The 24,608-nt window shown below is 37.3% G+C and overlaps 1 protein-coding gene and 1 long non-coding RNA gene across 2 annotated transcripts; one reads left to right on the top strand and one right to left on the bottom strand.

The window, feature by feature from the left end:
- Window positions 1-15,423: 15,423 nt before the first annotated feature.
- LOC104231661 (putative EG45-like domain containing protein 1) lies at window positions 15,424-16,845 on the bottom strand. The gene is made up of 3 exons (XM_009784695.2): window positions 16,732-16,845; window positions 15,971-16,232; window positions 15,424-15,577 (listed from the first exon to the last, which is right to left on the bottom strand). The coding sequence occupies exons 1-3, from the start codon at window positions 16,841-16,843 to the stop codon at window positions 15,568-15,570; spliced, it is 384 nt and encodes a 127-aa protein (XP_009782997.1). The 5' UTR covers window positions 16,844-16,845; the 3' UTR covers window positions 15,424-15,567.
- Window positions 16,846-19,088: 2,243 nt separating this feature from the next.
- Window positions 19,089-21,457, top strand: LOC104231660 (uncharacterized). Its single transcript, XR_011403968.1, has 2 exons — window positions 19,089-19,821; window positions 21,111-21,457. It is a non-coding gene; the product is annotated as an uncharacterized lncRNA (long non-coding RNA).
- The last annotated feature ends 3,151 nt before the right edge of the window (window positions 21,458-24,608 follow it).

Genomic DNA, 24,608 nt, shown 5'->3' with positions numbered 1-24,608 from the left:
TCTTTGATGAGAAATGCATGGAGGCATTCGAGCTTCTAAAACACAAGTTGACAACTACCCCTATCACTACCACACCCAATTAGAGCTTGCCATTTGAGCTCATGTGCGACGCTAGTGATGTTGCGGTAGGGGCAGTCTTGGGCCAAAGGATCAACAAGATGTTCCATCCGGTGTACTACTCAAGCAAGACGATGAATGAAGCTCAAAGAAACTATACAGTCACCGAGAAGGAGTTGCTAGCTATTGTGTTTGCCATGGAAAAGTTCCGACCATACCTTATGGGGGCCAAAGTGATTATCCATACCGATCATGCCGCCCTTAGGTATTTGATGACCAAGAAAGATTCAAAAGCAAGGTTGATGAGATGGTACTGCTTCTTCAAGAGTTTGATCTAGAAATTGTGGACCGTAAAGGAAGTGAAAATCATGTGGTGGACCACTTGTCCTGCTTGGAGGAAAAGGGGAGGCCTTCTGACGGCCTTGAGATCAATGATGTGTTTCCGGATGAACAACTCCTTGCGGTATCTATGCATTATATGCCATGGTTTGCCGATGTGGCAAATTATCTTGTGACCGGTATAATCCCGTATGAGCTCTCTTCTAACCAAAGGAAGAAGCTCAAGCGGGATAGTTTGGATTATTATTGGGATGAGCCATATTTGTTCAAGATTTGCACCGATGGTGTGATTCGCCGATGTGTCCCGGAAGAAGAACAATTGAGTATTTTGGAGGCTTGTCATTCCTTTCCCTATGGTGGCCATCATGGTGGGGTGAGGATGGCTTCTAAGGTGCTTAGTTGCGGTTTCTATTGGCCCTCCTTGTTTAAAGATGCCGGTGATTTTTTCAAGAGATGTGATGAATGCCAATGAGCCGGTGGGATTTCTAAAAAGGATGAGATGCCTCTTAACACAATTCTAGAGGTGGACATTTTTGATGTGTAGGGTATCAACTTTATGGGGTCGTTCGTGAGTTCTTGTGGGAACACCTATATCTTGGTAGCGGTTGATTATGTGTCGAAATGGGTCGAAGCCGTCGCTTTGCCCAACAATGAAGCTCGAAGTGTGGTGGCGTTCTTGAAAAAGAGTATCTTCACAAGGTTTGGCACTCCACGTGCTATCATTAGTGATGGTGGTTCTCATTTTTGCAATCTGGCTTTTGATTCATTGTTTACCAAGTATGGTGTAAATCACAAGGTGACTACTCCTTATCATCCTCAAGCGAGTGGCCAAGTTGAGGTTTCCAACCGAGAGATCAAGAGTATTTTGTCCAAAACTGTCAATGCCAATAGGACCGATTTGTCGAAGAAACTAGATGATGCTCTTTGGGCCTATCGGACAGCTTACAAGATCCCGATTAGTATGTCTCCGTACCGGTTAGTGTTTGGGAAAGCTTGTCATCTTCCGGTGGAATTGGAGCATAAGGCAATGTGGGCCTTGAGAAAATTGAACTTAGAATGGGATGTCGCTGCGAATCTCCGGGTTGAGCAACTCAATGAGCTATACGAGTTTAGATTTCATGCCTACTCCAGCGCGTCCTTGTACAAGGACAAGATGAAGTACCTTCACGATAAGTATGCCCAAGGGAAGGAATTCAAAGTTGGTGACATGGTTCTTCTTTTCAACTCCCGGTTGAGGTTATTCCCGGGAAAGCATAAGTCTAAGTGGAGTGGTCCATTTGAAGTTGTTGGTGTAACCCCATTTGGAGCTATTGATCTCAAAAACAAAAATGGTGAAGTTTTCCGGGTCAATGGGAATCGTGTTAAGCATTACTTGGGAAAGTTTGATGACACCCCCGTGGTGGAACTCATTCATTTGAAGTGACTTTGATGGTAACGTGCGTTTTGCCGCGACGTTAAATCAGGTGCTTCTTGGGAGGCAACCCATGTCATTTTCTTTTTTTTTTTATTTATTTCTATTGTAGATTAGGATTTTTGAGCTAATGGTTTGTGAGATGTTGCATGAATTGTGATTGAACCAGTGCAAAACAACTATGCAAAAGTGCACAGTCACTGAATAGTGACCGTGCGGCCGCAATCCCACTTTGTGCGGTCCGCACCGGCCAAAGAAAATATTGCCAAGTCTCTGAATAGTTCACGCGGCCGCATCCCACTTTGTGCGGCCCGTGTGGTTCTCATGCGGCCACAGCCCGTCTCATGCGGTCTGCGCGCCTTCACTGCAGCTACAGGTAAATGGTAAAGTCCCAGTGCAGCCCGCGGTCGTGTTTATGCAGCCGCACTGGACGGTAAGTGATGGGCCCCACTGTGTTTTCTATAAATAGACCATTAGGATCTGCAGTAGAACTTTTCGCCAATATTAACCCCTGAGCCCTAAAAGTTATTGTTCACATTCAGAGACCCATCTTAGTGTTAATATCAAGAGCATTTCTTCGCTTTCCTGGTAACATATCTCTCACATTAGTCTTTACTTAGTATTAATTTAAACTTTATACATGTTCTGCTAGTCATAACTTCTTCGTTTTTCTTTTTTGTTCTTCGTCGTTTCATGATTAGGATAGTTTTATATTGTTATTGTTGTTCTTTGAAATTATGGGCATGTTATAAATGAGTAGGGACAAAGTAGGATGCTAAAACGTGAAAGACTTGAGTTTTTTGTAAAACCCTAATTGCCCCTGTAATTAAAGCCCAGTGCGGCCCCACCCCCTAATTATGCGGTCCGCATGCCTTTTACGCGGCCGCATCATTCTGCTATGCGGTCCGCATAAACCTTGAACCTAAAGGTTGATTATCCCAGCGCGGTCGCATGCCCAATTTGTGCGGTCTGCGCCATGCCCCACGCGGCCGCATCCCATGTTTGTACGGTCCGCGTGGGTGAGGTTCAGAGGGCACCAGTTTTTAATAGTATGGCCAATGCGGCCGCATGACCAGTTTGTGCGGACCGCGTTGGCCCCCACGCGGCCGCACCCCTATTCATGCGGTCCACATAGTTCCTAATCATAGAGGATTCATTTCCTAACTTGGTCAGTGCGGTCCGCGTGCCTTGTTTGTGCGGTCTGTATTGCTATCATCTATTCTCTATCTGTGTTTCTGTTCTGTACTGAAACTCTGCAATTGCCTGAACTAAAAATGTTAGAATTATTTGTGTGCAGAAAATGGTTAAATAACGAGGGCGTGGAGCTAAACAACCCGGACAAGGAGCTGACCCCTCCCGGGGAGGTAAAGCAAAATTGAAGAAACTCATTCCCCAACCAAAGCTAAAAACAAGAAAGCAGGTGATGAGTGATGAAGAGCAGTAGGGGAGTGAGTACCTCCCCTCCCAAGATGTCTCAACTGATTCGGGGAAAGCCCCCGCAGGCCCAGCTAAAGCTCCAACTGTTATACAACCTGAGTCGTCTAAGGGCTCAGAAGAAGGTAGTGCCAAATACTCCACCTCCCCCACAGCTTCAGAATCTGGGGAGGGTGCAAAAGATAAAAACAAGAGTGATAAGGAGGTCCCGGACAGTGGGGTACTTAGAGTTGGGGGAATTGAAAGAACTAGAAACCCAGTTGTATGGCAGGACAGATTTGTCAGCGAGGTGGCCTTTCATAAATTCCGGGAAGTGTGGCCCAAGAAGAAGGTGATTCCAGAAAGAAGAATAGTCACCCGGGATTTGTTACCCTACCCTCCCCGAGTCCATGAACAATTTCTTACTAGAGTGGGGTAGGATTTCTTTAAAGATGAGCTGGTCGATGCAAATGAACATATGGTGAAGGAATTCTACAGCAATGTGGCCCACACAAAAGAAAGGTCAATTGCAACCAAAGTGCAGGATAAGAAGATAGTGTTCTTGGGAGAGGCGTTGAACGAATATTTGGGTTTCAATGAGGAGGATGACTCTCTGTACAGAGAGAAGTTAGCATTGAAAGAGGAAGCTCATCCTTGGGTGGCACAGTTCTTAGCTCAGCCGGGTACTATTCCGGAGTGGATTTAGGTGGGGAAGAAAATACTGCGAAAGGACCTCAATTTTGAGGCGAGAGGATGGTTAACTTTTGTAAACAACAGGTTAGACCCTTCGTCCCATGACCAGACCATTCCAATCGCCCGAGTGGTTCTCATTGCATCCATCATGGCAGGTTTTCCCATCAATGTGGGGAATGTTATGTACAGTGTGATCACATCCATTGGCATTGATACGGACAGAAACTACCCCTACCCGAACACCCTAACAATGTACTTTGAAGATGCAAAGGTGAAAAAATACCCTTTCGATGTTAGAGTCCGGCCGGTGTCCCCGTTCTAATGGTTTAATATTCAGGGGCCGGACAACCCGAAGGGGGATAAGAAGGGAAAAGCATCCACCTCTGCCCCGACTGGCCAGTCTGAGGAGCCAGTTACGGTAGAGGCTTCTATTGAGCCACCTACTCCTGTTGCCACTACTGTTCCGGACATCCCATCCTCCTCTGCAAGTCCCAGTTCTTCAACTGGCCCAGTGGTTCCCACATCCAAATCCAACCCCCTCACGGCCCAGCAGTTAGCAAAGACATTGTCCAGTTTGAACAACTGGATGTCAGTCTCGACATCCAAGTTGTCCACTTTGGCAACCACAATTGCGGCCCAGTCTGTTACAGCCACCGTTGAGATTCCTCAGTCCATTGAGGAGACATTGAAGACACTCCTAGCCAACCAGGAGAAGATTTTGGCTACTCAGGCTGCCTTGATAAAGGCAATTGATGCATAGGGCAAAGCTCTAAAGAAGCTTGCCAGAGAACACAAGAAGATGAGAAAATCTCGGGCATCTAAGGAAGAGGTGAAGGAGCTCCGAGCTGAGGTTAAAAAGCTAAAGGCAGACCAGCTGCCTTTAGACTTGTTCTTTGATGAGTCAGCACCTCCACCAGCAGTAGTTGTACCGGAGCCACAGCAGGAGGAGGAGCCTAGGCACCCAATAAAGAAGAGGAAGCTTCCTAGCACTGAGGGTGTTATGATAGAGGTAGCACAGGTTCAGGGGGATACTTTCAGTGCTCCACTAGATGTTCAGCCGGTTCATGACCCGGCCCCTGTCCCAGCAGCAGAGCAGCAGCAGGCCGGGAACCAATCTGAGGTTCCCGCCAGTACAGAGGACCAGGGGACCACTGATCAGCCCATGACGACGGATCAGGCTTGAGGAGCCACTCTATATCATTTCTCTGTTTATATGCTTATTTACGTAGTTGGCATTGGGGATAATGCCAGCTTTTATTCGTGGAGGTGCGCCCTACTATTTTGTATTTTGATGGTTGATACATTTGAGATGACTGTACATATTTATTTGACTCCTAGCTTATGTTGCTAGTTGATAGTTGGCATGTACATAACTTTTCATTCTAGTTACTTTTCTACTTTATGTACATATTCACCCCCCCCCCTTCCCGTTGTATATTCTACTCCCCTATTGTACATATTCATTCGGTTTTTCTATTTTCGTTAAAATTTTTCGTTTTTAGTTTCATAGCAGGCTCGTAACCTTTTTTGTTTTGTGTTGGCGTTTGCAATAAGCCCTTGGTTTTCTTAATGTCACGGTTCTTTCCAAGGGTAGAGTGTTGTGCGAGCCGGGTGGCTCTTCCCAATGAGAGATAGCGTGACAACCTTCTTAAGGGTTTGAGTCCGTTTTTGATTTTTCTTTTTTTGATTTTCAAGTTTTGCAGTCAAAGGTACCTCAGGCAAAGCTCACTTGGGCCTAACACATTTGCCTTTGATCCCATGGTCAAATACATAATGTTGTGCTTAGGATGATGAAAGTTGTGGCCTTGAGACTCTTGTGTTGACCAAATAGTCATCATGTGGTCGTATTGGACCATTGTGCGCTTGAATCATAACTAAGGTCATTGTAGGCCCTCGACTCGATATCTTTAGCAATCCTTGAGAGTGTGTGGTGAGAATTCAATTTGCGAGTCCAAGTCCCGAGCCGATGGTCTAGAACTTGCCCCGAATGTTTGTTGAGGCGAAATCTTAGGTGAAATTTGGCTTGAGAAGTGATTGTAGGCTCTCCTTGATCCAAAATGCTAAGATTGAACAATTCCATGACCTACCAATGAAATGATCTCTAGTTAACCCTTTTGAGCCTTGAACCTTCTTCTTTCAAGAACCAAAGCTTCAAGCCTATACCCGTTCTTAATGATATCCTCTCTTGGCACCCAAATCTTCCCTTGAGTAGATGGCAAATATCTAAGTTTGGGGGAGACAAGAAAGGAAACAATGCGGTAAAAGGTACAAAAGCAAAAAGAAAAGAAAGGTAATGACAAAAAAAAGAAACAAAAAGAAAGACCTAATTGGATAAGGTCAAAAAGGGGATTCAAAGAAAACAAAAGTGAAAAAGGGTGTGGAAAAAGTAGAAAAAGGAGAAATGTGTTGAATTGCATAAGAAAGGGTGACAATGTGTCTCTCTAACCCCTTGAAAAAGAAGTGAATACTCAAATGAATCAAGAAAGTGTGCCAAAATGAATCAAAAGAAGTGCTTAAGGGAAGATTGAACCCACTTGAACAAAAATATATCCTACCCTTACCCAAAAGCCTTCACAATGACTCCACGAAAGCCCTACATAATTTTGAGTTGAAGGGAACCTACATTAGTGGATACTTACATAAGGGGCAAGCATATGGTACTTAGAGCCAGACTTGTGGCCTCTTCCTTGAGAGAGATGAGTGAAAATCCATCAACCTCGGTTTGTGTGTCAATACTTTAAAAGGTGAGGTTCACTTAGGGAGAGTTAAGTATGTGTGAGTTTGGGTTCCACAATGGCCAAAGTAATTGAGAAAAGTTCTTTGATGAAATGTGTCAACGCTTGATGCTCTTGTGTCACACTCGATCCACAAGTTTTCAAAGTTTAAATGTGTTAATGATGCATTCGCATTGAGGGCAATTGTTAGTCCCAATTGATGCTTGTTGAGGTTACTTTAGGATAAGCTGAAATTGCTTCGATGTTGCCTTTGAGGGGTGGGTCTTGTTTTGTTTGCTTGAGGACAAGCAAAGGTTTAAGTTTGGGGGAGTTGATAAGTAGGATTTTAACATGTTTTATACCCATACTTGCCTGCGCTTTGAGTGTAATTTGCTACAAAATAGTCCCAAAATGCTTACAGATTGCGCTTGATTGTAAGTTTGAGCTATAAAGTGATAAATGGTCAAAGATCGGCTCAAATCGGAGTGAAACCTGCTCAAGTGTCAAAGATCATTAAAGTAAGGACATTCAGAACTTGGTGCGGACCGCACCATCATGTCATGCGGCCGCACCATAGAAGTTCAGAGATTGTGAAACTACAAGTCAAGCTCATGCGACCGCATCCCACTTCATGCGGCCGCACAATCCTGCTATGCGGTCGCGTCCAAAAAGTTCAGAGAGTGTCATATTCCAGAAGTAAACCACACGGCCGCGTCCCAGTTTATGCGGTCCGCGTCCCTCTCCATGCGGCCGCACTCTATGGTCACGCGGTCCACGTCCAAGAAGGTCAGAGAAGCTGCCAAAACTACTCATGCGGCCGCACAACAACTTTGTGTGGTCCGCACCAGTCTTCATGCGGCCGCATTCCAACTTTGTGCGGTCCGCATCACCATCTTCAGATAGCAAGATTCAGAGGTCAAGCAACCCAGTGCGGCCGCGTGCCAACTTTGTGCGGTCCGCACTAATCCCGCAGGGATATTTTTGTCCAGTTTTTCCAGCCCACTATAAATAGAATATTTTTAGGTTAAGTTGGGTACATCTAATAGCTGTTGCACTCGTGAGACTTATGTTTTGGCCTATCTTGGGCATTTTTAGCTTAGTTTCATCATAGATTATTGTAGTTTAACATTAGCAATTAATTAATATGGTTGTTTCATCTTCTATTTCTTCATTTTTCTTCTTTAATTATGTTTAGCTAAACTCATTAGCTAGGGTTGTGGCTCAACCCTAGTGTGGGTAATTAATGGGTGTAGCTTCTTAATGATAGATTGATATTGGGTGTTTGTTATTTGGGTTAATTTTATGGTTTAATTAAGGATTGTTGGTTGCAAACATTGATTCTAGCTTTAGTGGGTCTTGACTCTTCTTGAGAAAGAGAGTCTATGACCCCAAAATTGACCCAACAAGGAATTGGGGTGGACCCATGAGAAATGGTAGTCCCAATTAACGGGTTAAACCTCGAGAGAGTAATCACCCTACTTGAACCCTAGTTGCTTGGTCTAATTGGCCTACCCAATTGGTCTCGAGAAAGTCAATTGGACAAAATCGCTCTCTCTACCGAGAGGTGTGAGAGTGGGTATAATTGTGCAACGGTTATAACATTGATCCCAAATATGTCAATTTATTATTAGTAGTCTCTACCCGTTAGTTAACCACCTAGGTGATGCCACGACCCTAGTGCCTTTCTCTATATTAATCACAACTTAGAACATCCCTCTTTAGCATAAATTAGCCTAAATTTGTAGTTGATAATAGTAGTTATTAAACAAAAACCCCAAAAACTTTTAGAAGTACAATTAGGAGCAAGCACGCATTCCTAGTCTAAATAAATATGCAATTTCATCCCAAGCTCCCTGTGGAAATTGACCCCGATACCACTATTCGGGTAAAAGTCTTAGCGCCCACTCTTCCTACCGTTGTGTGAGGTTGAGTTTGCTGCGATCAATGTCCCCTGACCCAAGACTAATGCATTTATGTCATCTGTTGTTTCAACCTCTGGACCACCTCTTTCAATTTAGATTCTGACTTCTCAATCTCCCTCGACGGGTCAACAACTCTTGTGTCCAAGTCTTTTCTAGCCATGGGTACCTTACTCTTTTGACCTTGTGTCGCACAGATAACTCGCCAAAGTGCCATAAACTAACCACACTCTGTTATGATAACAATGAAAGTAACAAAGGAGAGCAAAACAAAGCCAACAGGTTAGCGTTAGAGCATTTATCAGATAGAAATATCACATTGCGTGCAATGCCCCTAGCAACAATTAATGGTTCTAGAATGGCTTCGAGGGTACGAAGGTCATATGGCATCATCCCAATTTCACTCTTCTTGCCTCATTTCCTTCTTCATCTTCCTTTATAACACCGCCTGATTTTTCATTTCTTTTTCCCTCTTTTTTTTCTGATTATCGCTATTTTCTTTCCTCTCATTTCTCGCGTCCCACAACTTCATTCTCTTTTTTCTTTTTTTTAAATATTATTTTTTAAAAAAAAATATGATTCGATTGAATCCTATGTAGGTTGCCTACGTATCATGTCCCTCATGAATCAGATCAAGTGTAGTTCTGAAAAAGTAATGGACAAAATAAACTAAAAAACAAAAATCTTTTTGGATTTTTCATTAAAAAAAATTTGGTTTTTCAAATACAAAATGGGAAGTACTATAATAAAATACTCAACAATCTTAACTAGACTGACAGACTCGATACTACTGTACAAGACTAAAAATTAAAAAAAAAAACATAAAATAGACTAAAAAATAAAAAGTTTCCTCAAGCAGCTCGTGCATGCAATGGTCTTGACTAGAATGGTCCTGGGGTATTTGTCATGCTCAAACTCTAGCAAATTGATCCATACCTGAATGGGAAAAATAAGATCAAATAGAGTTAGTGACTTAAGACACATGTGACACCACGACACCTTCTATTGGACATATGCAAGGCATGATTAAGGCTATTTTTGCAAAATGACCACGTAGCCAAAATGTGACTATTATCGCAAACTCAACAAATATGACCTCAAAGACATGGACATACCTCACTAAGGCTTATATGGATTCGAACTCCCAATCATAGCCCAAAATTAATTTGCAGAAATGACTCATTTTGCAAAAACAGCCGATATGGCCCGAAGTGGCTAAAGATGTAAACTCAAAAAGGAAGGACCATAAAGTAATATGACACCTAGTTGTAGACTAAAAATCCTAAGACATGGGTAATTGAACCACTTTTGCGAAAATGACCTCATTTTGCAACAATGGCCGATGTGGCCAAAAGTGGCTAGACATGCAAATTAAACAGGAATGGACCTTAAAACTGAGAGGACACCTTGTTGTGGGCTTAGGACTCTAATACATGGTTAACAAGCCATTTTGCGAAAATATCCCTATTTTGCAAAACAGTCGATGTGGCCAAACGTGGCTAGACATGCAAGATTTGGCTAAGACCCCGCGAAGCCAAGAACCTAGGACACTAGGAAAACCGGACCCTATGTGGGTTGCCTACGTATCCCGACCCGAAAGACGAGAATCAGGTATGCGTAGTTCGGGAAGATTGGATATGGGAGAAAGCTTAAAAAAATGCAACTAGTTTAGAAAAATTATATCTTTTGTCTTTTTGGAAAATGATGGAAAAGGTAAAATCTGTTTGGATTTTCTTTTTTTCTCTTTTTTTGAGTTTTTGGAAAATGATGGAAAAGTGTAAAATCTTTTTGGATTTTCTTTTTCTTCTTTTTTTTGGAAAATGATGGAAAAGTGTAAAATCTTTTAGGGTTTTTTTTTATTTTATTTTTTTGGAAAATGATGGGAAATTAAAAAATCTTTTTTTGGATTTTTCATTTACAATTTTTTTTTGTCTTTTCTTGAAAAAGTTGTGAAAGAAAAATATAACTAGGCCCTACTTGCTTTATTTTTCACCCTTCTTTCACAAACATCGGTCCGCCAAATAACCTTTTTACCCTCCAAGATACAACATGGATCACATAGGGATGATTGAATGTCTTTTTGGGCCACGGGCCCATTTTGATAAAATTTGGATAGGCTTCCTACAAAGGGACACGATACTTGGGACCGAGCCCTGCTAGGTCTAAATGACATGATGCAAATAAAAATGACCTAAAGGCTGACTTAGGTTTGGGGTTCACTAACAAGGCAATTCGGGGGAGCGTATGGTCAATGGTGGCTGCTCATGCTTTCCACTCACTCCATACGTCCGACGGCCCCCCTCCTAGATTAAGGGTGACTCAACAAAGAGCCCGTACACGCGACGCGTACTCCGAGACTTGTTGCGGAAAGAAGACCCATGGTTATGCAAATGATGACCATTTATAAAGCAGAAACACATTAAGAAAAGCGATAAACAAATAACGAACAAAACAAGGAAATAAGACAAACAAAGCAAATAAAGAAAACAAACACCTCAACCGAATATCCTAGAAGCCAACAACATCAAGTACCAGCTCAAACCTGCAACTCCCTAGTAGAGTCGTCAGAGATGTCACACCTCTTTTTTCGACCTCACTTAACCCTCTTAAATTAATAAAAGATTTGTAAAGCTTGAAAAGGGTTTTTAATTAAAAAGTGACAAAAATTAGTGTTCAAAAGGATTAACTCAGAGTCGCCAGCTGACATTTGATTTCGGTGTGCCAGGTCACCGTTTTTTTTTAAAAAAAAAATTTCCTTTCAAAACACTTGAGACTCCAAAACTAAGTCTGCACCAGAGATTTGGGTAAGGGAGTACATTTGACTCGGGGAGAAGGTGTTAGGCACTAACCAAGTCCCGTAACTAGTACGGTTGCATACTTGATCTAGTCGGCTTCTAAAACATTCAAGTTGAGGTAAAATCACGGAAAAGCAAGTAAACATACACGACGCTCGAGGTCATCCCCACCTAATAAAAGATAAAAAACGAAAATAAAAATAAAATAAAAATAAGATACTACGAGTTCTACTTTCGGCCTACAAATACAAATACTTCGAGGCATACCCCGAATAAAAATATATACAAATCTTTCGGGGTATTTTCCGGATAAATTTAACTAAGGGAACGACCTCTTGCCTCGAAACTAACAAAAATCCTAAGGCTTGCTGATCCAAGTGCGGCTGGCCTAAAACATGTTACTAGCGGATGATGGGAAGAAATAAACGAAAACTAACTAATAGGATAATTCAATTCATGCTGATTTTTTCTTAAAAATTAATTTCATTTGTTAGACCGAGCCCAATCCTAAAGCATGCAGGTTAATTAAACACTAATGGGCTCGACCTTTTCCCATATCCCGTGACCCAATCATTCAAACAAAAGATAATTTTGTATTAAACTAATTAGCCAGTGAACTACACACCCAACAAAATGAACATCCAAATCATAGAAAAGATAGAACCAGAGAAAAGTTAAACTAAAAACCAAATGAGAAAGCCGAGTCAAAACTATCATAAAGAGCCATCAAAAGACATTTTGTTCCTTTGGTTCTTAGTTTGCTTCTCGACGTGATGTTTCAAAGCATGTACATCATGGATTCTAATAGTGATGATAAACCTTTAAACAAGCACATAAAGTCATTCTTTTACCCAACATTCCAAAACAATGAAAGCCTCTCAAATATTCATCCATGTACATGAACTAAAGAAGACAAAAAAAAAACACATCAAACAGATTATTTATCTACCAAAATTCTTCAATGTGTCAGACCAGATTCGGCACACAATAATACTACACCAGCTATAATCCATAAAACAGAAGATATGTACTGCACCAAGATAGATCAATTAACGCACACTGTCACTATAAATTAAACCCCATATTTTAATGGCTCTTTTGAAGTTTGATTCATAGCAAATAGAACTAACTAAAGAGGGATTAATAGAAATGAACCTGTTAAGTGCTTCTCCTTTAATATGTAAAGAAAGTTTCAGCAACATATTCAACAAGATGAAGGCCCGAGGAAAATACAACCATATGAAGCAGGAATCGCGAATTCAAACCAGGAAACGATCTCGAACAGAAACTCTAAATTCGAACACTCATTTCAGCTTGATTCCATTTTGAAAATCAAATCGAAAAAGGAAGAAATTCCAGAATATATCTTTACTTTTCTGATTTATTTTTTGAAATTTAAGAGAAAACTTGAAGAAAAACTGAAATTGAAAAATGGAAAGAAGAAGAACTCATTTCCCTGCCTTTCCTCCCCAATGTTATCCCCAAAATTTCGTCCCAAATTCTCTGTCCAGAAGCTCTCGTGTTTTTTTTTTCAGGCAAGGTCAGCGGCGGCGGCTGGCTAGTTATGGGCTGAAGAAGGCTGGAGGCATGCGGCTATTTCTGGGCGATATTGAGAGGTGAAGATAGGCCTGTGCACGGATCGGATCAGATCGGATTTAGCACATTTTGGATTCGAATTTCGGATTCTAGAAAATGCAATCTGAATCTGAATCCGATCCGAATTATATCGGATTGGATCAGATTTTAAAGTTTGGATCGAATCAGATTTCGGATATTATTATGCCTCAAAGTTGCAAACTACTATGTATATTTTCTTTGTAAAAGAGGTAATACATTAAGAAAAATTCATGTTTATGCAATTATGAGAGTACTATGATGCCAATATAGCTAAATCTAGCAATTGTAAAGGTAATAACTTGGAGGAAGATGTAAAGGAATTACTAACTATCCGAAATTAAAGTGTAATATTTATACATTGCCTAATAATTTCGGATTTCGGATCGGATCGGATTAAAATATACCAATCCGAATCCAAAATCCGAAATTTTAATAAACACAATCCGAAATCCGTTCCAATCCGTAATCTGAAATCTGAAATTGAATGGATCGGTTCGAATTTCGGATATCCGATCCGAATGAACAGCCCTAGGTGAAGAAGATGGGGTCGCAGCTGGATGTTGGAGAAGGAAAGGGAGCAGCAGCGAATCCGTTCTCTAGAAAGGGTCCTCCCCGCTAGTCTTGTTCTCTTGGGTTATTAGGAGATTAGGCTTTTTCTATCTCCTTAAGGGAAATGGGGTATGAGCTAACAAGATTTGGGCTTCAAAATTGGGCTCTAGTTTCCTACAAAAATTGGGCTAAAAAAGCTGAAAATTCAATTTGTTTTTTTTTTAGAAGTAATATGAATACTTATAAAAGATATAAAATTACTCTTACTAATTGATTTTAGTAAACTATTAATATTCAAATAAAATTAAAATTAAAGTTGAAACTATTTTTGTAGTGTTCAATTTTTAAATTAAAATAAAGTTGGTTCAAAATAATATTATCCTTCTAAAAATATCTAATACGTGAATTAAATAGGGAAATATGGAACTATTTTTGTAATTTTTAGTTTTTGGCCTTAAAAGAAATTAAAAGAGTCAAAACTAGTTAAAATAACGATATTAGGCCTAAACTAAATATTTAAATATTAAAATATGTAAAATCTTGGGGAGGGTTAAAAATCACATGTCTACAATTATATATTAACTTGATATTTCTTTAGGAATCCATAAATTTAAAATTTTCAGATGCCCCGCCTCTTAGTGCATTCTATCAGTAGGATAAGAGTTTAGCACACTTCTTCTAATTTTTCTTTCTTACTACTGTAAACCTTCTTAAGGGTAGGTATAATTGATATATATATATATATTAGTAGATTATTTTGGTCTGGGTAGGATACAGGTAGCAATAGGGGGCGAAGCTATGCGTGGCAAAGGGTAGCTAATTGAACACTCTTAGCCGAAAAATTATACTGTATATTGGATAAAATATTACTGGTTATTGATACGAAAATACACTTTGAATATCCTTGCATAGCCATGATAAAAAGTATTCAAAATTTAAACATAATTATTGAATTACCTGACTTCGCCACTGCACGACAAGCATTACTAGGCTTCATGGGACAACTTATGTTTTCCCTACCAAGAGGGAAGAGCTAACTTTGGAAGGCTTGGGATACCTATCAGGCATTTAAGGCAAAGCAGTGGTTGTCCTGAAGGACATTCAAGTCACTCTAGGTAAAAGTCATGAAGGTTAAATACAGAGGCGCACTTAGAATTTCAATCCTATGGCATTTGCATGTTTGAACAGCGATTCCAAGTGTTAGTAACTAGTTTCTAAATTTTATATTTTTATATATTTAATAAATTTTAAACATTAAATATACTATTTAAGTAAAAGTTACGACTTCCGCCACTGATTAAATACTTCAATAATTACTATCTCGTCATGATACAGTGGAGTGGCCAATTATACTACTGAAACTTGGGATCATTTGTGGCGACCTTTGTTTGTCACCATGAAAGCCATTACTTTTTATTTTTGGCGAGCTAGTTTCTTATAGCAAGGGAATGATATGGTGGAGAATTGAACCTTAACCAATAAGGTGGAAGTCCCAATAGCCAACTAATCAACTAAATTTGTTTCAAAATATTCGATATTTTAGAAAAATAAGAAGTATTATTTTAAACAAATATTCCTATAATATATCTTTCTTAATTAAGTGGTTTGCTAATGGTTTTAAAGCATTTGAACTTTTATCCTTGATGTCATAGTAGAGCTGGTGCAGCAAAGAGGCTAGTAGTATAACTATACATAGAGTTTCTGAGTTAGTAGTGCTCAGCACTCATTACTGGGTTGTTGTTGTTGTTGTTTGTAAAGTTCAATTAGCAAATAAAAGTTTTACTTAGCACTCATTTCTAATCTTTTTGAATTATCTGTTATATCTGATTATCAAAATCTTATGATATGATTATACGATAAATAGCTTGCGCTTGATAAAACTTACTCAAATTATTTTCTATCATAGTACAAAGAAAAAAGGAAACGATGAACTTTTATTCCAAGTGATCAAGTACATACATCAATTTGTGGATTATTAATTAAATTTATTTCACTATGGAGTATACTTCGACATGCTAGCAGTATAGGTTGGAATTCCACGCGCCATCTTTGATGCCCTCTCATGACACCCTGACAATCATAGAACAATATACTCAGCGGCAAATATGACATATAACCAAATAATTTTTATTTTTTTAGTAAATTATACTACTAGGCAGGATGCCTAGCAACTATTTTTTATTAATAATAAAAAAGAAAAAGACCACAAAGTAAGAGTACGCGTAAGGGGGGAGGAGAGGGAGGGGGGGGGGAAAGTTACAGTAGTGTTGTCTCTATAGCCTTGGCTATATAATCATCCATGTGCACCTTCATTGCCTCATAATGGCAGCCTCATAACGGCTGCCGGCGAAGTCTTGCGAGGGCGAATGATCTCATAGCCGTTTGGATACTTCCCAAAGGCATAGGACATATAGCGCACACTCATACATATGTATATATAGATAGATAGATAGATTTACTTACTTGACGTAGTCGATCTTTATAATGTTATCGACCGTGACAGGAGTAGCAATGATTGCAAATGCTTCTTTAGAGAGATCCATGGTTACACCACATCCAGGGCAAGTATGAACAATTTTTACCACAACACTCTTGCCAGTGCAAGGCTTTGGCACTGGACCAGTGCATGTAACCTTTAATAATGTTCCACACTGAAATTCCTCCCCGAGTTGATCACTCGATGCTACAAGGGTACCTTGGGATGTGTTTCCGAAACATACCGAAGCTGTAATAACAATAATAATTACTTCTCGGTATCAAATAAGTTGGAATCAGTTATATGAAACAATATATTTTATATTAATATTAAGCAAATAAATGAATGAGACAATTGGATTTGATAGCATCCGTTATTTTAAAGCGGTTGAATTTCACAATCTATCTCTTGTTTTTAATTCTCTATCAAAGGTGATTTATTCTTCGTTAGCTAATTGTTGTTGTTATGATTCAACTTCAAGAATAAATTTCTTGAATTCAAGTAACTTTTTCTTGAATTCAATATATCTTTAATTCTTGTTTTTTTCATTTCTTTATTTTCTTTTAGCTTCCGCACGTTTCTTGATTTTTTTTCCTTTAGTAATTCTTGAATCTCCTATCATGTTGTTATCAGAATTGTTGCTCACTTGAACAAAATGCTATGTCATTTGAATAATGTTTTTTTTTTCTTTTGGGTCTAATAAAATTATTTAGAGAGCAATAAATTGAAAGGAAAAGTAGAAACTTACAAACATATGGTAAATTGTAGTAAAATGATGCAGTCCCTGGTATAGCCGAAACTATGGAGAACAAAGTTGTTACAACACCAATAAGAAGAAGAATACTTTTAGAAATTGCCATTACTTTTATAATACTTTTTTATTTCACTAATACATCTATCCAACCAGTAATCACCACCATTTTATAGCCTCTTCTAGGTGGCCAATGGCTAAAAATGGTAACTAGTTAAAAGAATTAAGGCAATCTTTTCTTCTTTTTTTTTTTAGTCAAAAGATCCACCTTGTTGGTGGGAGTTAAGAATATCATTTATTATGATTTCCTGTCTTACTATATTAATATGCATTGTAATTTTTCATGTTAGATATCACTTGATATATGGTAATTTAATAAAGAATTTTCTTATTCTTTTCATAATAAGTTAATAAAGATATGCATATGCAATACTTTAATGCTCCACTTGTGATTGCATGATAATAATAATATATACTATTAGTGTCCTCAAAATAGGTTTGACCCGTAGGGCCAACTCAACACATCCCACTACGGTAATACGATTGAGTTAGATTTTTCGAGCCCATTTGAATCTGATGCTTATAAGCCCGATGCAAATTATCCTGCTAGCCTTTGAGGCTTGATTGAGGCTCGTCCTGGGCCGACCTGTGAGCTAAATTATAATTAAATTCAATTTAAATATTTAGTATTTAAAAGAAAAGGCAAAAAAAAAAAACTAAGCTATCCTTATTCCCCAACCCTTGGCCCAAAGTCAACTGCATATCATACGTAGTTCCAAATATTTGTATTACTGCAAATAATTTATATATTGTATGTTATATATTGTAAATTTCTACTGGACGCGAGAAAGGTCACTCCGTGCAAATTATATGTTATATTTTAGGTTAAGTTGTACCATTTTTATTAGCAAATCATCTCATATTTATTCCTGCCATTAACAGAACTCCATCTTGAAAATATGTGGATTATACCGTATCAAAATACTTGGAAAAAAAGTTTTAAATTTATCTTTTTATTTTTAATTATGATTTAAAATTGCCATCAGATTGGCATTACCTCTAGAGTTAAGGATACAATGAATTTTTTTTCTTTCTTGACGACAGAAATAAAATTAGACTATAACAAAGTAGAAAGTTGATCTATTTTGAATAGTAATATTGAGATGTAATATACAAAATATGATATTCCAAGTACAGTTAAACTTCTCTATAACAGTTTTGTTTGTTCCAAAAAAAATTTGCTGTTATAATAAAGCTTTTTTATAAAGGATATATATTATAATATAATATGATATTCGATTCTGAGATAAACTCGACTTTTATAGTAAATAGCTATAACAGATAAATGATATTATAGAGAGGTCTGAACGAATTTCTAGTGGTATTCTCGTAAATAACATTTGGACCAAACTCGACAAACTTCATCTCCCTAACGAACCCCAAAAGTCTATGCACTTTTTCGGCACACGTTTCAACACACCCACCCACCCACGCACCATTCGTTTTATTTAGGTGGTTTGATAATAAAGATATTTTCCCTAAATTGTTTTCAATTATTTATCAATTAACTTCATATAATGTTTTAATTGAGTATTATTTATAATTTTTTGATACTCAAAAGTTCCATCAAACATGAATCTATTTTGCTACTCTATTCAACCCTTTTATGTGTCATCATTTGCCTAGACATGAAAAATATAAATAAATAAAAACTAAAACTTGTAGCTTGAAATAAATAAAGAAATATCTATGTGCCTATAAACTATCTATCTCATTAAGAAATAAAATAAAATATTTAAAATTTAAAAGTCAAATTATTTTAAAACATAAAATGTATTGATCTTTTTAGGATAGCCTACTACTAAATTGATATAGAAAAAGTAATACTATTATCTTCCTCAATAAATATTTTTATAACAAAAAGATATACCAGTGTCACCCCACAAGTAGAATTTGGGGGACGGGATGAAGATTCACCTTAACGGCTTAACCCTATCTTTGTTGGGTGAAAATACCGTTTTCCATAGACCCTCTACTTAAGAAAAATATTTTTTAAATATACAACAATAATAATACGATATACCAGTATATTTTTACAAGTAGAGTTTGGGAGAGTAATGTGTATGCAGACCTTACTCTTATCTTGTGTAGGTCGAGTAATTGTTTTCGATTGACCCTCGGTTAAGCAAGCACAATATCAGTAGTTTCAAAAATAAGTTTGAAAAATATAAAAATAAAAAAATTATGATAAAAATACCGTAAAACAGAAAAATAATCAATAAATACTTTTTAACTCAACCAAATATTTTATTTTTACCTATGATATAATATCCTTTTCCTAAAAGAAATAAACTAAACTATGTGCCAATTTTAGTGGTATCATTCCCCAGCATCTCCTCCCATCCCTTCTTCCCTTTAACAAACCGATAAACTCATAGATCAGATTGAACTCTCTGTTTCTTCCTTCTATTCAAAACACAAACAAATCCTCAAAACTCCCAAATCTCTAAAATCTTGAAATTAAATTCCATGCCAATTCATAGTCAAAATCAAGAAACTCCAAATCCAAACACAAAACCGAAAAAAATAATTTCCCTTTTCATAAAATGTGTAATTATGGCTTTAGTTCTCTCCCTTTTCCTTGTTTTTCTGCTTTTCTTAGGTTTCGCCGCCCTTGTTCTCCTCCACTTTTTAATCACCTCCACCGCCTTCCACCGCCGGCACCGCCGTCGCTACCACCGTAGAACCTCGACAACCCTATCAACAACGACAACAACCTCGTATGATCTGCCTTGTGTTAATTACTGTGGCTCCCAACAAACTGTTAAGGATTGTGCTATTTGTTTGGAGGGATTTAAGGAAGGAGAATTGTGTAGGAATTTGCCCGGTTGTGGTCACTTGTTTCATGTGAAATGTGTGGATTCTTGGCTTACGAGGGTTCTCAATTGCCCCATTTGTCGGAGTCGGGTTCGGGTCGATTCGGGTAATTCGGGTTCTGTTATTAGTGATGAAGATTGGAAGACTTGGTGGGCTGTTGGTGTTTCAGCTGGGTAGCTGCTTTTTTGCTGAATTTCTGCATTTTGGATTGTAAGTTTTTTTGAAAAAAATGATCTTTTTTAATCTTTTTCAATGCTCTGTTTTTGTACATATGTTTAGCATTGTAATGTATGGTTTTGTATCCATCTTCAATGGTATTTTTCTTCGAGTGTCATTTACCCCCACTCTTTCCTTTTTTTAGTAGGAACCAAAAAACAATATCTTTCTATATTCAGTAATACTTTAATTTTAGAATATCATTTTTTTACTCTTAATGAGATAATTTATAGCCACACAGATATCTGTAGCTCATTTTAGATCACAAATTCCAAAAGTCTTACTTTTTCTTAAATTTCGTGCGCAGTCAAATACTGTTGCCTTAATTGGGACGGTATTATTGGTTGGCTAAATGATAGCAGCTAGTGATATGTTAAAATTGTTGGAATTTGTTCAATTTGATGTTGTTAAATTTGAATAAAGGCTCAAGTATACCATTTATTGCACCAGTGTTATTAAAAGACATTGCTTTATCGCTCAAGTGATGAACCGATGCAAAAGTGAGGGATCATTGCTTCACGAGTGAAGTCATACGCTTGACTCGTTTTTAAAAGACACTGCTTCTTCACTTTAAATTAATGAACCGATGTGAAGCGAGGGATCATTGCTTCATGGTTGAAGTCGTGCCCTTCAGCGAAATGTGCGTTTCAAACAATGAGGCGCAAAGTGATCTTAGCTAAAAGTGGCCGGTTCTTTGAGTTTTAACTTTTAGGAGTTGGAATTATTGTTTATTGGATGCTAAAGTCAATCCTTTTAATTGGAAGTTAATCATTATAGTAGTACTAGACTCGTATACGTGTGGTATTTTTGTAGTTTCACTAAATTGTATGCTTCATTTTTTGCTTATCGCTTCAAGCCTCACGGACCTTGTTGCGCTTTTGTGCTTTTCGGTTTTAAATTCAGTGGATTGCACTAGTTTCATAGTCGATAATGTTTCATTCGTTGTAGTAAAATTTGCCTTTATCATTTGTCCCTTAGGTAGTGACTTTCTTGCAAATTGATAATGCTTCACCTGAGAAGCTATGTTGCTCTGACTCTCCGAAAATGTCACCAGGTACGTATCGGATCCTCCAGAAGTAGTTTATTTTTGGAGGATCCGACACGGGTGCGGCAGCATTTTGGAGAGTCTACACAACATAGCTGAGAAGTATACGTCTTAAGAATGTTTTAACAAGCTTTCTCTATGCATATGCTTGTATTTTGTTATGTTATACTAAAGTTTGAGAAGTCCTAAAATATTTGAATGTTAAGTTGATTAAAACCAACTTCTGATCTTACTCTAGGAACTGATGCCAGAAATCAGAAAACAGGAAACATAGACTGAAGAGAATGGTGGAGTGGAATTGCATAGAGGCATTTTCTCGAAAAGTTGCTAACTGAACTGGTGAAGGATTAAATCTATGGCTTCTGATGTGAATTTCATTCCACGACAGAAATAAACTGTAGTTTCATTAATGTTCTTGTAGTGTAGTTTCTTCCCAAATTAATGATTTGGAGATGATCATATGTATATAAATATTAGTTCTAGCGGGTTGCAAACGTAATTTTTGCCTTTGTAATTAGGTTCTGTTGAATGACTTTGATGTGTAATCACAAAAGGATGGGGTGTCATTCTTCCCTTCATTGTGTATACTTTTGATCCCTAGTCTCTAAATTGTAGAGTAGATCTCTTAAAGTTTAGTGGATAAATGGCCGTTTAACGTTTCAATCTTTTTGATCACCAGTTGTGAATGAACTTGGATATCGTTTTGTTAGTTCAGTTTCTACATGCAATGAAGGGGCTTTAGAGCACTAGTAAAGTTGTCTCCGTGTGACATATAGCATACGGGTTTGAGCCGTTGTATTGCTTGCATAGAAGGTGTACGGGTTTGAGCCGTTGTATTGCTTGCATAGAAGGTGTAAGCTGCTTGCATCACACCCCCTTGGGGTGGTGCGGCCCTCCTCTAACCCTGCATTAACGCGGGATGGTTCGTGCACCGAGCTGTCCTTTTAGTTTCTACATGCAATCAACCTCTGTTCCTGCAAGTTGGCAGTGAAATTTGGTAGTTATAATGTTTCTCTAAATTCGTGGCATTTGGTAATGTCTTAACATCTTCTTGGGGCTTCAGTTTTTGGCAGTGAATTTTGGTAGTTATAATGTTTCTCTCAATACGTGGAATTTGGTAGTCTTAACATCTTTTTGGGGCAATAGCAGTGAATCTGATAGGAGTTCTTATTTGCATAGAATTAGCCTGAGATGAGGTTAAATAGTACAAGTTGACACGAACATCACCATCAGCAACATACCTAACATATATCAACAACATACCTAAGGTGATCCTACAAGTGGGGAAAGGTAAGCAGTCTTATCCCTATTTTGCGCAAGTAGGCATGCGGTTTCCATTAGACTATCGGCTCAAAACAGACATGCATAATCAATTACAGTAGAATAGAGAAAGAAACGCAGTAGCGAAAAAGTCATAGAAGCAATAACACCAACAAGATAATAGAAAATGGGACAAAAGCAACCATGTAGTAATAGAAGTTCTGGGAGGGGTAGTATGTGTGCAATTTTACTCTTACCTTGTGCAGTTAGAGAAGTTGTTTCTATAGACTATTGGCTCAAAGAAAGCATGCAGAAATAGAGAAAGAATCGCATTAGTGAAAGGTCAAAAAAAAACAGTAACACTAACAAGATAATAAAAAAAAACAAGACAAGCAATCAGGTAGTAATAGAAATTTTGGGAGGGGTAGTATTTATGCAGTTTTATCCTTACCTTGTGCATGTAGAGAGGTTGTTTCTATAGATCCTTGGCTCAAAGCAAAATATACATAATCAATCACAACACAATAGAAAAAAAATACAATAGTGAAAATGTCGAAGAAACAGTAACACCAACAAGATATAGAAAAATCAGAACAAAAGCAGCCATATAGTAATAGAAATTTAGGAATATGAAAATACGAGGTGACTCGAACATCATCGATATTGGGAAAAAAAAGTCATCATAGTCTTCACATTTCAGTTTCATTTCATGTTACACATAGCATTTGAGACTGAAACAGGAAGCAATGGGGATAGTTTGGTGGTTGAGGGGACAGCTTAAAGGCTTATCCTTATCGAACTAAATTTTTTAGACAAAAAGATAATGGTTTAGTTTGAATTCTCTTTTGGCGTGTGAAGATGAATAGGTTTCTTATTATAATCTTAGAGATAATTGAATAACTTAGTATAGTAGATAGTATATATCAAAAAATTGCTATGTGATTTGAATTGAATACAGAGAATGGTGGATGGTGTAAATAGCAGTACATCAACAGATTCAGTGAAGTCCAAGTAGGGGCTAGGAAGGTAGCGTAGGACCTTACTCCTCCCGAAAGGATAGAGAGGTTATTTCCGATAGATCTCGGCTCAAAAAAATGAAAAAAAATAGTAAAAATAAAAAATATTTAATACGGAGTATAATATACTCCATCCGTTTTACTTTTACTTGTTCAGTATTCAAGAAATAAATTTTTACTTTTACTTGTCACTTTTAGCTAGCGTTTGGCCATAGATTCCCAAATTTGTTTTGAAAAATTTGATTTGGGTGAAGTTCGGTTTGAAGATGAAAATGTGTTTGGACATGAGTTTTCAAAACATGTTTTACTTTCTTTTTCTTTTCTTTTTTTGAAAAAATATGAAACATGGCTTATACTCACAAGTTCTAAAAACTATCACAAATACCCAACAGTATTTTCATCAATTACATTCATTGTCATTATCACAAACCATAGTCCTAAACATAAATAAACTCGGTACAAAATTATTATTTTTCTAATGAATTACATAATACACCATCAGATCACCGAGAAGACGAAGCATCATTGTTACAAAATAATAAATGGTGGAATTTTTTAAAAAATACAAAAGTTTTAAGAAATTTTAAAAAATATAATAGTACAATTTTGGGCCAAAACCAACTCTTTTACGATTTCGGAATTTGCCAAAATATGGATAAAATTTATGAACAAACATGTATTTGCTAAAAAAAGATTGGGAAAAAATTGGCAAAATCACGGGTCCTTAGCATATCAAGATTGGTACTTTCTTTTTCCCTATTATACTCATAGTATTAATTACTCATTTTAAATCATTTTCTCAAATCCATTAAAAATATGCATCAATTAATATGGGTATCAAAGTAAATTATACACTTCATTTATTATTTTTTAAAGGATGTGCAAAGTCAATAGTGGACAAGTAAAAGTGAACGGAGTGAGTAATAGATAGTGACTCTTTCTTTTTCTTTATTTTAGTTAATATATATATATATATATATATATATATATATATATATATATATATATATATATATATATATAAAGGATGAATAAAATATTGGGTTACAAAAATAACCTTTTAATATTAAGCATAATAACTCACAATAAAAGGACATAATCGAAATTCTCGACATTAGCTTTGTAATCCTATTAGTTTCAGGACATAATACTACACGTTAGGAATCCTACATGATTACCTTTAGGAATCCTATTAGTATAATTATTTTTGGACATAGACATTAGCCTTGTAAGCCTATTACTTTTAGGATATACTTCTTAAAAATTTCTATTACTAATTTAATTTGAAAACAAATTATATTATCCAAATTCATATAGAAACAGGGAGTCTATATTATTATAAAAGTACGAATATAATATTGATAGACCGAAATACCCCAAAAAAATTAAATAGAAGAACTCATAGGGAAAGGACATAGCTGTAATAACTTATTTTTTTGGACTACAATAACTTCTATGTT

The sequence above is a fragment of the Nicotiana sylvestris genome, chromosome 11 (genome assembly GCF_000393655.2).
Source record: "Nicotiana sylvestris chromosome 11, ASM39365v2, whole genome shotgun sequence".
NCBI lineage: Eukaryota > Viridiplantae > Streptophyta > Magnoliopsida > Solanales > Solanaceae > Nicotiana > Nicotiana sylvestris.
This window is presented reverse-complemented; position numbering and strand designations above follow the sequence as displayed.